Source organism: Phocoena sinus, chromosome X (assembly GCF_008692025.1).
Source record: "Phocoena sinus isolate mPhoSin1 chromosome X, mPhoSin1.pri, whole genome shotgun sequence".
NCBI classification, from domain to species: Eukaryota; Metazoa; Chordata; class Mammalia; order Artiodactyla; family Phocoenidae; genus Phocoena; species Phocoena sinus.
Window position 1 is genome coordinate 40,036,888 of NC_045784.1, and position 15,033 is coordinate 40,051,920.

Here is a 15,033-nt window from a genome sequence, read left to right on the forward strand (position 1 = left end):
CAGCCCGAACTCTTCCATGAAGGCCCCAGAGATGAGAGCAGTAGAAACCAACATTCTGGAGATCTCGCTTAATTTTTCGTCATTGCTTTTTCTTACAACACTATAATGAACTACTGATAAAACACAGGTAGCATGAAACTTTGGACCCAAAGTGCCGCCAACAGACCTTTGGCGGTGGGGAGCTATGGTTAGCGAGCCAGAGCCCCGTGGGTGACTTTTCATTCCCTCCGGCCGGGGGTCAGGGGACCTCTCCCGCTTCACTTGGGGCGCGAGCGAGGGGATCGGGGCCGAGAGCGCACGCCTGGCCTAGGGCGGCGCCTGAGCCGCGGAGCAGGGGGCCAGCAGCCACTGCCCGAGTGCGCTCCTCGCGGAGGCCATTACTTCCAGCGGTGCCAAAAGTGTGCGCCTCCTTCGGAGGGCGGAGGTCAGGGGCCGTGCGCCGCCTCCCGGCGACGCGACCCTTATCAGGCCCTCCGGGGCCCGGGACCCCCGAAGCGCACGATGCCGGAGCCGCGGTCTGGGCCCACCACCTAGCTCCCGGGCAGGCAAAGGCCGTCCATGGTGTCCTCGCTCACTGCTCGCGCCCGCCGCGGGCGGTGCCGGACCTCGCCCTTCCCCACCGCTCCCCTCCCCCTCCCGAGCCCGTCGCGGCTCCCGAGGTGACACGGCCCGGACCTTCCATTCTCTGCCCCAGTGTATTTAACTGGCACAACCTAATCAGCTGCTTCCTCTCGAGGACAAACCCTTCCCTCGGACGGACGGGCCCAGCAGCCAACCACCGGCCAGAATTGGCGTGCGTCCCGCTCCCTGTCGGTGGGGGCCTCGGTGGGCGGGGCTCGGGCAGCTAGCAAGTTGAGTGGAGCCACGGCTGACGTGAGTCAACAAAGGTCACGTGAAGCGAGCGGGCCACGCTGATTGGCGGCGCCGGCCGGGTGGGGAGGGGGGGGTCACGGCGGCGGCGTGGGGTTCGCTGTGTGACACAATTACAACAACTTTGTGCTGGTGCCGGGGAAGTTTGTGTCTCCAACGAATCCCCCCCGCGTCCCTCAACCCCGCACGCTCCGGCCGTTCCCGCCATCTCCGCCCGTGGCTGCCCCTCGCCCGCTCCCGCGATGTGACCCTACAAGCCGAGCCGCCGCCGCTGCCGACTCGGGGGCTCTGCAGCCCCTGCCGCCGCCGCCGCCTTCACTGCCGCCGCGTTGGGATTTTTCGTCGCTGCCGCCTGCGGCGGAGGAGGAGGCGGCGATAAAGTTGGTGTGCCGGTCCCGCGCGGAGACTGGGGGCGTCGTTGTGGGCCCCGGCCCGGGGGGAGGTGTCGGCGTCGGAGTTGTGAATTCGCTGCGTTTCCATGAAATCCTGCGGAGTGTCGCTCGCTACCGCCGCCGCCGCTGCCGCCGCCGCCGCCGCTTTCGGTGATGAGGAAAAGAAAATGGCGGCGGGAAAAGCGAGCGGCGAGAGCGAGGAGGCGTCCCCGAGCCTGACAGCCGAGGAGAGGGAGGCGCTCGGCGGACTGGACAGGTACGGGCTGCCGCCACCCGCCCGGTCGGCTCCGGACGGGTTGGCGCCGCTCTCCTGGGAGGCCGGAGCGCGGCTCGCCTCTGGCGGCGGCGGGGCGAGCACCTTGGCTTGGCGCTCTCTGTGCTGTAGCCGCCGCCGGGGCCTCGGGCTTGGGCAGGGATGGGTCGGTGGTACTGTCGGACCTTTAACGAGCCGCGTGTGTCTCTCTCCACAGCCGCCTCTTCGGTTTCGTGAGGTTTCATGAAGATGGCGCCAGGACGAAGGCCCTGCTGGGCAAGGTAAGGCAGCTGCGGGCCGGAGCGCGGACACGGTCTCCCCGGCCGGCGCCCCGCTCGCCCCGAACCCCGCGGCCCGGCCGGCGCTCATTGTGGCCGCGAAGGAGGGCCGAGGGGCTTCCGGAAAACTATTTCCTGCTTCTGCTCCCCCCTCCCCCCGCCCCCCCCCCACACACCCCCGGATCCCTCACTCGCTCCCTTGCGAAATCGCCCTCTCCTCTCGTAGCTGGAGGAACAGAGACGGCAGCGCTTTGGGGCCGAGCTCAACTGGGTCGACAAAACTGCCTGTTATTTTACGGCTTTGGGAGGGGCGACCGATGATCGCTCCGAGGTGCCTGTTTAGGGTCAAGGGCTTGTAAATGTGTGCAGATTTCCCCGCATTTCCGACTTACTTGCTTCCCGTGGTTTTTATTCTTTTCCTCCAGGAAGGCTGTTCGGGAAGTGTACTGTTAACCCAACGTTTGGGGCTTTCTTGTGTCCCCGCTCCCAGAAGGGGGAAGTTGCACGTAGTTTAGGGCGGTGAAGAGTTTGCATGGGTCTGTTGACATGCATCTCGAGGGGTATGGTGTTTTACCTGAAGTTAGGTGACTTGTTTACTTTTTGGGTCTTTCGGCCATAGAAATCCTGCAGTTACTTGTGAATGTGTTTTCTTCTTGGAGCCTCGTTTCCTGCGTGTCTGGCAGGGGAGGCCAGGGGGGAATTCGGGGTGCAGTTTCTGTTTATTTGTGTGGAAAGTTGTTGGCACTGTCATTTAGTTAAGTAATGGCTGCTCCTGTCGGCCCAAGATGGCGGGACAGGGTGGGAGGAGAAAGTGAAGGGGGGGGTTTGGGGGAGGGAGGAGAGGTAAACATGGAAATAAATAGTAGCGATGAATAGGCCTCTCCTTCGGAGTGTGTAGCTCGGTGGTGTTTAATAAAAATTATCCAAGATTATTTGCATCTAGAATTCTTGTACCTTTCTCAAGCTTGGAAGCGGCATTCATAAGCCTGGTAAATGCTTATCAACCTGTAGCACATTTAGTTACCCACCCGTAAGCTATTGAACAAAGGCACTGGAGTCTCGATCTGTCTGCATCAGTTTGTGTCTCTTGACCAAAATCTGATCGAAATGATATTTGTATGCTTGCTTCTTAATTGGGACCATGAAACTTGGAGTGTGCTGGGATAGGTGTTGCATCCATTAAGACATTTGCTTTTCTAGCTGAAATCAGTGGCTTTGCATTTGACACCTAGCTTTATTGTTGCAATTGAGAAGGAAGTTTGAAATGACTAAAGCCTTGCATTTTATTCTTAAGTTGATTAAAAAAAAAATTTAGTTGTCCCTAATTTTTGTCTGTAGTTTGGTTTAGGAGAGTCACTAATACCTTTTATCTGTAATTACACTTACGTTTTTGTTTCAAAATAACTTAAGTGTAAGGGGTTTTGAATACAAATAATGACCAGAAAGCTAAACTGAAATAATCCTTTTTAGTAAGCCTAGTCCCTTTGACCCATAGAGAAAAGTTGAATTAAACTTTGACTATGTATTAATTGGCTTCATTAAAATTATTGCTGGAAAAATGAATAGCGACTAGCTCTGAAATGATCTAAGCATAAATGACCTAAGCCTTGAAATTTGTTTCAACCTGAGTATTTAAAATATTTTATTTAAAAATACTTCACTGCTGTCAAAGTTGTCGTTCCAAAAGATTAAGCAAAATATTTAAATTTAAGGAGCATTTTATTTTGGAGTGATTATTGCCGATCTAATAGGAGGTTGGTAAAACTGTTTGCAAAGATAATACATTTGGAAAAGTTTGGCCAAGGCTACGGCTTTTGGTTATGGTAATGAAGAAATAAATGGAATCTGATGTTTTACGTGGATAATGTGTAAAATGCTAGTTGATTTCATGTCTCAGAATGCTTGTATTTAGATGGATTCACAGTGGATTGTGCTTAACATTGTATTTCAGATTGTAATATTGGACCCTGCAGTTATTATGCAGTACTGAGTTTAAATTGTAAAAGAACTGAACAATTTCAGGTATTTTTTTGTACAAGTGCAATACTTTCTTGATGTTTGAATACAGCAACATCTTATAAATGAGAGACTTGCGAAGCTTCATTATGTTTTGTGGAAGAATGAAGGCTTCATAAAATACTGGGTAATTTGATTACTAAATGTTTTGTGGAACTAAAGAAAAAAGGTTCTTCATTACTTCAGACCCCATGCTTGTGAGGTCCTACCTATTTAGGTCAAGGCTTCTTAGCCTTAACATTAAAATAAAACATTCTAGAGAATGTGCTTGCAACCGCATGCAATTCATGGTTGCGTCCTTGTGAGCTCGAACATACCAGTGAAATGTGTAATGTAAAGCTTGATATTATATAACCTCGCACCATGTGTTTGAATTGGATTCTGAATAGAATGAAGGAGCTGGAGTCCTGCTATAGGAAGTATTGAATTATTTAGTGTCATCCATCTTTTGCACAGCCCTGGTAAACAGTATGTTTTTTGTGGAATGTTGAGCTGTGTTAGTTTCAGAATTCTTATTGTCTGAAAGTCTTAAAAATAAGAGTTGGCTTTTCTTTGTTGGGGTAGGTTCTGGCTACTTACCTAAGAGCAGATACTGGAATTAAATAACTCCCAGGATTCTCTTTTTAGCGATGATTTTTCTCATTACCAGCCCCCACCCCGACCCCCCAACAAATTTAGTCTGCACCTTGTATAACTTTTTTTTTTGACAGAAATTTAGCTATTACTACTTGCTTTCAAAAATTCTTATTCCTATATATTACTGGATCTTCTTTCAAGTTTTTAAAGTTAAATTAGTAGGTTTTAAAAAAGGTTAACTCTTGACTTAAAAGATTTGGAAAGTTTAAAACATTTAATAATAACTGTCTCTTACTTGCCTCTAAACTCATATGTACCTTTTCTAGGTGAGAATACTTTGTCTAAACTGCTGATTTCCCGTAGTCTCTGAATGCATTTGTGAGATTAATTTATATTGGAGTCATTGAAAGAATTTTTGTTTGAATGATTGCCGTTTGATATACAGTGCTTGGGGTTTTGGATGAAAAAGAAATTAGTAATACAGTATATTATTTTGCAGTAATACCTTTAAAATATTTTTAAAAGATTGTAAACAGCAAGTGGTTGCTTAATCAGAGTTCTTGAAATATAGCTGATCTTGATTAGTTTTCTCTTTAAACTAATGCTGACCATCTTTTGGTAACATAATTCAATATTCTTATTTTTTTAATTATAGTGGAGTTACTGAAAAGTAATTAAAAAGTGAAACATTTTAACAGAAATTAACTATGGTGACACTTTTAGTACATTTTTGAAAATCTTTTGGATTAATCTTGTTTTCAGTTAAGAAGGATTGGAGTTAAAAAATAATATATAGTAATATATAGCATGAATATAGTAATACTATATGTATTTATAGTAGTTATATAATGCTAAAGGGTTGGGGAATCTTTTGTCAGGGAACTATTGCTAAAATACATAGTTGTTCACTTTGAAGTATCTGTCATTTTTAAGTTTGTATTAAATACTCTTATTGGGATTTTTTTTCTTTTGTAATTCTTTTAATCAATAGAAAGATTATGTAGGATACCTAGAAGTAGTTATGGATTGCTTACCATTTTAAAATGTATGTGTCTAAGAAAAATAAAATGTATGTGCTTTTTTTCCTAGGAGATAATTAGTATGAAAATAGCTGGAATTTAAAATTGTGGGGGCAGTGGAAGTAGTTTAAGGTCCATTAAAGCATGTATTTTCCTAAATTTGGTTCACTTGCATGTAGATGGTAAGGGAAAATTATTAGGTTAGTTGTAGAGGTGGCTTTTTTATACTATAATATTTGGATGTTGATGTTTAAAATTATGCTATATTATGTGTGTGTTTTGTTTGCTGGCACTTAAAGGAATATATTCATTGCCAGTGCTAAAGGAGATTAGTGTTTGGGTTACAAAAGTAACCACAGAATAATGTCATACTTTTTTGTTTGAAAATTAGGTCTTTAATATGATGCATCTTAAAAAGTATTTTCTAGTTTGGAAAGTTGTCTTGTAAACAATTATAGTCATTATTATTTATCCGGACAAAGTCTCATGCAGTTACTATACATTTCCTAAGATTTTGTTACATTCTTGGTAATAAAGCTATAGTAAGAGATTATAGAAAATGCTTGCTTATCTGGCCACACATTAGAATTGCAGGAATATATAAACATGTGCTTTTTTAAGCTCTGAACCGCGCCCCCCGCCCCGCCCCAATAGCTCTTTCCGTAGACTCAGTTACAAATTGAAATGACTAGGGGACATTTGGCTGCCACTTCTCTATATTTCAGGTTGTTAAGAAAAACTGTGTGAGACATGAGTTGCTGTAATGTAGATGGTAAAGTGGAATGGTGGGCCATGCACTTTGAACCAAGGTGAAGGTTCAGTGCTTGGCTAGCTACAGAGTAAAAATACCTTTTTCTGACTTGATTATGTAACATTTAGTTTTTATTTATGTAATACCGGTATTATTTTGCAGATTTGAAAAGGTTATTTTTGGTTTATTTTACTTGGAAACTCATTTTGATGCTTTGAGCTCTTTGAAATTGTTGTTAGTGACTGCATTATTAATATTTTTTAAATGTATCCAGAGAACGAATTTATGTTACAAAAACACCACTAGATTGTCTAAGAATTGAAATGGTGGTTAGGTTATTTAAGATCCACATGTATTTGTAGACTAGTTAATCAATGGAGTTTATTTAATGAATATATAACTGACAGTCTTACGTACTCATACTGAAGCTTCACATATAATTGTATCAGTTTTCTATACTGGTTTGTAATTTGTCGATAGTAAAATTAGAGCAACAAATATTTGAGTACACTGAATGCAAGTCTTCTATGCAGGGAATATGAAGATAACATAGATATCCCTTGTCTGCATTGAAAACTTACAGTTCCCTAAAAGGGTGAGATAAGTATAAGGATGACTATCACAAAAACATCAGTGGCAGAAGAAAAGTGTGAAGTATCCTGAAAGCTTATGATAAAGGTCAGTTTAACAATTTACAAGTTAGAATGGCTCTTTCTTTTTTTGCCACCCATAAAAAGCATTGATTAGCAAGCATGCACAAAAGCAGTCACAGGAACCTGTTGGTGAAGCTTGACAACGGAAGTCCCAGCTCTTTGTCCTTGTAGGTAGTCTATCAAGGACCTTGCTGGAAAGGTGCTTTGGAGGCACATGTAGCAATATGTTAGCAGCAGTAGGCATTAGCCCCAGAATCACCTGATCAGTGGTGGAACACAGGCTGAATGGGACTCTTAGAGTATGTGTACACTCTGGAGAGTATTGGGATCCTGGATTTGCTGATTCTTAGACCCTGTTCATGCAGAGGTGGAGACGCCTTTACAGTATTTCTAGCCAAGCCACATTAACTTGGACATCGTTTATTTCACTGATGAAAACTTAACTTCTGACATTCCTTATGCTACCTAACACATTCTCCTGACTGAAGTAAAGGCAGGAGAACCATTACCTTTGTAGAGTGCTGTCATGGCTCCTGTCTTCCTCATGTCTCTCATTTTTAGATTTAACTATTCTGGACTGTGTATTCCTGATTTGCGAATTTCAAATGTTAACTAACAGCCCCTGGATTTTAGATTATTGGAATTAACTTCAAAAGTTAACTGATAGTTGCTAGGTTAAAATTAATGAAAGCACATGAGACTCACTGTATCCTGATGTGTATTTCATTTAATTTTTTTCTTAAAACATTTAATGAGAATTTATATTATGTAACATTCTGTGTCAGACATTTAAAACTCAATTATTTCATTCAGTTTTTATAATATGAGTTAAATTGGGGGGGATTCACATTTGTGAGATAATTGCACAGTGGCTTCTGGGCTAGCTTAATTTACAGATAGCCTTTTCCATTTATCTAGGCATATGTTTCAACAAATTATGCACTTTGAACACCAGACCCCAGAAGAGAAAGAAAGACCCGGCTCTTAGCTCCTCATGCTGGGGACTCTTGTGATCTGCACCTTCTTTCCCTAGATGGGTAGTGCTGGAGATGGGCAGGACATTGATGGCTCCTGCAAAAACACTATTTGCTTTCTTGGATCCCCATTTTCAGTTAGTTTACTCTTGGGGCAGTTGTACATGGAGTTTCAAAGTTCTATCCTAGATTGGGCCTCAGTAGAAGGTCTCGTTAATAGGGTGGGGCTTATTTCTTGATTGTGTTTCTTGGAGATGGTGTTTCTTGACTTCTTTATCAGCAAGGAATCTTTTAATTTTGTTTAGGAACACATGATTTAAAATCAGATTTTAGCTTTTAGCATATGTTCAAAGGTTTATCTGCTGTGTGTTCTGTCCCTCTCTGATCTCATTTTGTAGTAATATTTACCTTTGTTATGAGTTCCTAACTTGAGATCCTTGAATTGAGTGTTCACGGGTCAGTTTAGGAAATTCTCTGCCAAAGTTTTGGAAGGATACTCAAGAAGTTTTGAATAATGATCATCTTGGAGTACAATGCGGCTCTAGGGTGAGGAGGAGGGGAGATTTTATTATTTTTTTTTATTTTTTAAATTTTTATTTATTTTGGCTGCTTTGGGTCTTCCTTGCTGCACGCGGGCTTTCTCTAGTTGTGATGAGCGGGGACTGCTCTTCATTGTGGTGCGCTGGCTTCTCATTGCGATGGCTTCTCTTGTTGCGTAGCACGGGCTCTAGGCATGTGGGCTTCAGTAGTTGTGGCACGCAGGCCCAGTAGTTGTGGCGCACGGGCCCAGTTGCTCTGCAGCACGTGAGATCTTCCCTAGCAGCACGTGAGATCTTCCCGGACTAGGGCTCAAACCCGTGTCCCCTGCATTGGCAGGCGGATTCTTAACCACTGTGCCACCAGGGAAGCCCCAGGAGGAGAGATTTTAAACAGATTTCTGTACCACTGTGGGCTTTTTTTGTTGTTGTTATTTTAACCATAGACATGCATTACCTTAAAAATAATAAAATAAGCACACTGATAGTGAGTATGCCAGAATTATATTTTGGTTGATTAAAGATGGATTTTATACTACGGTGTGTAGTTAGAGATACCTGTGAATACCTTGTTGTCAGGTTGGGATACTTCTTGTCTTGATGGTCCTTCAGTGGGGATAGGGGTAAATGAAGTAGAGGTGTGTACCCTATTTGGTCCTATTTCTTTTTTTCTTTTTGCTGCCCTCAGCCTGGTCCTATTTCCTTGCATGTTATTTACATGGCTTTGTTATAGTTGCTGTACTCATTCTTCATTTTGGTCTTTAGCATCTGTTTCATTGATGACTTTATTTTTGGGCCTGAGTTGGCCTGGGCTTACATTTGGGACCTAATTAAAAACTGTAACCTGGAAGGGTGGGAGTAATCTCTTATTTAGACAGTTTTAGGTTTCTCAGCCAAGTTATGGCCGTTTGCCACTTTCTTGTATAAGGTTTTGTTTATTTTCTCTTACCTATTTCTTCCTTTTATTATATCTTTTCTGTACTTCTCTACATTGCTAAGACTGACATCATTCTGTTGTGAATGTGTTCCTGTATTCTTTTTGTGGTTTTGTCTGTGGTAGTATTTTGTCTGTGTTAGAGTTGATGCTAGTGCTAAGTTTATTCTCAGGAAGAAGGTTGGGCTTTGTTATAGTTAAGAGTATTATATGAGGTCATCTAATTTATTTTAATTTAGAACAATGGAAGAAACGTTTTAGATAAAGGATTGTTTTTAAACTAGATCTATTACATTATGTTCGTTAGATCTTTCTCTTTTTAAAAAAAGCAGTGTATTAGGGAAAATTTCCAACATTTTCAAAAGCAGAGAAAATCAGCCAACCAACCCTCACCAGTCATTACCCAGCTTCAACAATTTTCAACTCGTAACCAGTCTTGTTTCATCTGTATTTTGCCCCTCACTACCATTATTATGAAGGAAATCTCAGATATCAGTCACATCATTTAATCCATAGCTATTTCAGTTTGTCTCTGAAACATAGCCACAGTGCCTTTATTACACATAAAATAAGTTCTTAATATCAAATATCCATGGACCTTGATTTTTTTTTTTTTGCCATTTGGAAGCTAAGAATTAGTTGCTTGGGAAATGAGTAGAAAACAGATATTTAGCTGAATATATGTGAGTTTATTTGTATTTTAATATTGTGGTAGAATTCTGTAATAGAATATTACATAATATGTGACAGAAGAGAGAATTTTTCCTAAGAACTTTATGAATCTTAGTTGCTTGAGTCTGTTTGGATAGTTTATATATTTAGGGAAAATTTATTTATTTAAAAAAATTATTTTATTTATTTTTGGCTGCGTTGGGTCTTCGTTGCTGTGCGCGGGCTTTCTCTAGTTGCGGAGAGCGGGGGCTACTCTTCATTGCGGTGCCTGGGCTTCTCATTGCGGTGGCTTCTCTTGTTGCGGAGCATGGGCTCTAGAGTGCAGGCTCAGTAGTTGTGGCTCACGGGCTCAGTAGTTGTGGCGCATGGGCTTAGTTGCTCCATGGCATGTGGGATCTTCCTGGACCAGGGCTCGAACGTGCCCCCTGCATTGGCAGGCGGATTCTTAACCACTGCGCCACCAGAGAAGCTCGGAAAATTTGTTTTTAAGATAACGGTAGTTAAGTGTTTTAGGTTTTTGAATTTCAGGTGCCAGAATGAGAAGTAGAAAAGCTTTTACTTTGCTTGATTGATTTGTGAGACGTTTGCTGAACTGCTGTGAGTGAGGGACTGTGCCAAGTCCTGGGGCAACAAGTAATACTTGGCCTCTGCCCCTGCAGTCTGTGGAGAGAGATGGGCAGACGGAGTGACCATATGATGTGGTAAGTACCATAATCAAGGTATGCGAAGTGTTATGAGCTCTCAAATGATGGAACAATTAAAACATTTAAAACTTTTGATTATGGGCAATTTAAGCTACCCACACAAATTCCCAACGTTTTGGAGCAGTTAGTTTAGACTGGAGAAGTGGGTAAGAGAAACTGCACAAAAATATAATGACATTTTGGCCGTGGTTATCAAACACGAATAGAAAGAAGTTGAGCAAGAGGAAAAAGAAGGTAGAGTTGGAGGTATGAAGTTAAATGGTGTTTGAGGAATTTTGAATAATTTAGTGTGGACAGAGAGAGGGTAGGGTGTCTTAGTGGGATTGGGAGGAGGTAATTGAGCATGTGAAGGCCCTCATCACTGTAGGCCATAGGAGGTTTTGGGGAGTCATTGAACTCAACTCTCTAATCAGGGGAAGTGACATGACCAGAAGTAGATTTTCTGGGAATATTATTGGCTCTAGTGAGAGATAAAGTGGAGGGGAAAGGAACCTAGTTGTGAAGTACTGATGGATAGATAGCACTGCATGGATTTTAGAGTAGAATTCTGCTTCTGCCACTTACTAGATACATGATCTTTGGGCAAATTATTTCATCTTTCAGAGGCTCAGTTTTCTCATCTGTAAAATGGAAGTGGTAATAGATTTCTGGCAGGCTATTGCATTTTGTGTTAGGAAAAAAAGATATGTAAAGTGCCTGGCATTGGGCCTGGTGTGGAAGGTGCTCAGTACAAGATATATGTTATCATCTTGGAAAAGACAATTTTTAAAGTGAGGCTGTAGTTGAGGAATGAGGGGGGAGATAGAGGCAGATTTGCGATCTCCTGAAAACACCCTTCCATGACTTTCCTAACATCTGACTACTTTGGCTTTATTTCTGCATCTCTGACCACATCTCAGTCTCCTTTGCAAGGAGATTCTGTTCTAGATCTTTTTTATTCTGTCTGCTCCCAAGTTGCATGTATACTTGACTGCCACTTGATTACTTCATCTGGGTATCTTGAAGGCATCTTAAACTGAACATATGCAAGCTGAATTTATGATTGTCCTTGATGTTCCTTGTCTTAGTAAATAGCGCTTACCACTACCCTTGCCAGAAACCTTAGTCATTTTTAACTCCTCTTTTTCTTAACTTTTCACATCCTAACAGTCACCGTATCTTGACGTTTCTACATCTTAAATTTCAAATGTTTGTTTTTCTCCGTCCTCACTGCCACCATTCTAAAATTGCAGCCATGATCCTATCTTTCTTTTGAAATACCTTCATGCAGCTTTTTTGAATACACAGTGTATACTTGTGCAGAATACTTGTGTAGAGTACAAAATTGAAAAGTTACATAAAGGATGTTGCAGTAAAATGAAAATCTCTCTTCCACACCATCTCCCAGTTATTTAGTTCCTCTTCTCAGGCAGCCATTGATAACAGATTTGTTGGGTAACTTCATATTTCAACACCTGTATATTCTGTTGTATCTTTTTCCCACACAAATGAGATACTGTATACAAGTTGTTAAAATGCTTTGTTAATTTTGCTGCTTGCCATATGAAAATATTACTTGTTTTTATATCGAATTGTCTTGGGTTTGAGAGTGCTTTCATTCAAGTAGTGAGATGTTGGTGAGGCGATCGGTTTGGGTGATGAAGTTATTTTGATTTTGAGGTTCTGTTACTCCTTTTATATAGGGTATAAAAGGTAGAAATTCTTCAACATGCAAAAGTTTTAATTGAAAGTATGTTCACATGTGTTTTACTAAGATAGCAGTTGCTTAATTTTATATGCCGTGAACTGTCAGTTGGAATAAGTAGCAAAATTTGCCTTCACATTTTGGTTTTATTGGTGTGACTGATTATCAGTCTCCGTGAATACTAATTTAATTTACTTCCCTGAATGTTTAAAGAAGTAGCCATAGTTTATACTACTTAATATCTTATATTTGCAGGAGTCATTCACCTTCTTGACTTATTCTTAGTTTTTATTATATAAAAGGAACGAGGTAAACTTGTATTCTTGATTAGTTATAAACAGTACAGGGCCTAGTGTGTTACTAACTTATAGCAGAATGTCTTTATTTTCATTATAGATTGACTGGCGGTGGAGTTAGAAAAATGGTATGTTAGTTTTTTGAGGTTATTAACCATTTGAGGGTCAGTGTAGCTGTATACATTTTGTATATGATTTTGGGGAGTGTTTGGTTCCCTTTGAAGCCCAACTGTGGACTCCCGTATTTTCAGTTAGTTTACTTTATTCTTGGGTAGAGGTGTTAACAGTAGGAGTGTGTTGAGAAGAAAGAAAAGCTTTAGTACCACTGGATTGGTTAGGTTTAGATGGTATGGATTTTACCACACAGTTTTGTGGTGGTCTGTGACCACTTCACATATTCTCTCCAGTTCTCCTCTATTGATTATAAGGGTGCTAGGGGAAGAGAGTGTGGACTGATCCCTAGAGAGCTTATTGCTCTAACTGGAAAAATAGGTATAAGCACATACTCCCTTAACATAGTTAATAGGCTTTAGAATATTTCCTCAGCCTGGGTGCTCAAAATGCTGGCTTGATTGGGAGGCTATGTGATATACTGGGAAGAACAGTGGATCAGAAAGCTGAAGACTGGTGTTTGAGTCTGCTGCCTACTTTGTGAAGTTGCTTAATTCTTATGGTCCCCAGTTTCACCGTCCGTTAAGATGAGCGGCTAGGGATTAAGAATTTCCAAAGTGACTGTCTAGCATCAGAATTCTAGGTGGTGGTTCATTTGAATTTTTAGGATTGACTCATTTCTTAAAGATTTTGACCCAGAAGGAGGGCACAGTTCTGGATTGTAATTTTCTTTGATTTCAGCCTCAAGGCTTCAAGACCAGAAACGAATGCAGGCATATAATGGAACTGAGAGTTGTATGTTTTTGTTAGTCTCACATGATAAATTATTCAGTTAGTCATTGATTTGAAAGTTGGCCTTATTTATTAATGGTTAGTGTTTTGACTTCTCCAAATTATTTATTTCTTACAGTTGGGGTAGTTATTTCTTAGGTCAGATCTGATGTTTCTAATGCTAGAGAAGATGGGTATAATCACTGTGTATTTACCTGTTTCCTAGGAACTCATGACAGGGCTAAATGAATTCTCAGGTGTGAATTGATAAGAAATGTCATATGAGATACGTACTATTAGGTACTGGGCATTTGTGTGTTACAAGGATGAGTAAGGCCTCTCAGTTTCCCTAAAAGTAGCAAGAATTGGCATTGAGGCATTTTCTGATCTATTGAATGTAAACTTCTATTGTTGAATTTTGCTCTGTGTGTGTGTGTGTATATGTGTATGAGTATATTATGATTATATTTTTATTGTAAGCCTGTCAGTTAAAAAGATAGACTTGGAGTTTGTAAGTTAGATTCAGGGTATAACTCTTAAGGGGAAACATTTTTTGTAACACTTTTTCAAAGTATTTATCTATAAATGGATAGATAAATGAAGTGGGTCTTCTGTCATTGAAGATGTTCAAGTTTGCCGATTGACACTACTTGGCCAGGATGTTGTAGACAGCATTCAGATATCAAAGGATAACATTTACTGTTAAGTTATCTGTAAATATTATCCAACCCTTTAATAGTCATGATTCTGTGAAAAGAGGTAGCTGGGTCCTGAAAATCTGAAGGAAAAGATGGAGTCCTTACTAATCTGATGTATGTTTTTTGGCTCTTGCTTTGTTTTCTTGGACTTCGTTGTCCTTACAGAAGTGGACAGACAGGTGACAAATTGGCTATCATGAATACATTTCTGTAAATGGAAAGTTTTTTCTATTGGCTTTTTAAAAATTGACTTTATTTTGAAATAACTGTAGATTCACCTTGCAGTTTTAAGTAATAGCAGATCTAGTACAATATCACGACCAGGATATTGACATTGATACAGTCAAGGTACAGACCTGTTCATCACCACAAGTATCCATCATGTTGTCCTTCATAGCCATATTCACCCTGCCCCCCCAGTTCCTAACCCCTGGCAAGCACTGATCTGTTCCCCGTTTCTATAGTTTCGTCATTTGAAGAATGTTACATAAATAGGATCAACAGTGTGTATCCTTTTGGCATTACCATTTTTCACTCAGCAGAACTCCCTGGAGATTAATCCAAGTTGTTGTATGTATAGTTTGTTCCTTTTTATTGCTGAGTATTATTCCATGTTATTGAAGTACCACAGTTTCTTTAACCATTTACCCATTGAAGGATGTCTTGAGTTACTTTTAGTCTTTGGCTATTGCAAATAAAGCTGCTGTGAACATTTGTGTGCAGGTGTTTTTGTGAACATAAGTTTTCTCTGGGATAAATGCCCAAGAGTACCCAAGAGTGTATTTGCTGATAGTTGCTTGTTTAGTCTTATAAAAAAATGCCAAAGTATTTTCCAGAGCAGCTCT

At 41.2% G+C, this 15,033-nt stretch overlaps 1 protein-coding gene across 9 annotated transcripts in view; it reads left to right on the plus strand.

Annotated features, from left to right (window-relative positions):
* Nucleotides 1-810: 810 nt before the first annotated feature.
* KDM6A (lysine demethylase 6A) overlaps nucleotides 811-15,033 on the plus strand; it is a 208,997-nt gene continuing 194,774 nt past the window's right edge. For 5 of the 9 annotated variants that reach the window (XM_032620732.1, XM_032620735.1, XM_032620730.1 and 2 more), the window contains exons 1-2: nucleotides 816-1,518; nucleotides 1,733-1,796. In XM_032620732.1, coding sequence (XP_032476623.1) covers nucleotides 1,349-1,518; nucleotides 1,733-1,796 — 234 coding nt within the window. In that variant the 5' untranslated portion in view covers nucleotides 816-1,348. Of the gene's footprint in view, nucleotides 1,519-1,732; nucleotides 1,797-15,033 lie in introns of all 9 variants that reach the window. The other 4 variants (XM_032620727.1, XM_032620729.1, XM_032620728.1 and 1 more) reach the window with 2 other exon arrangements.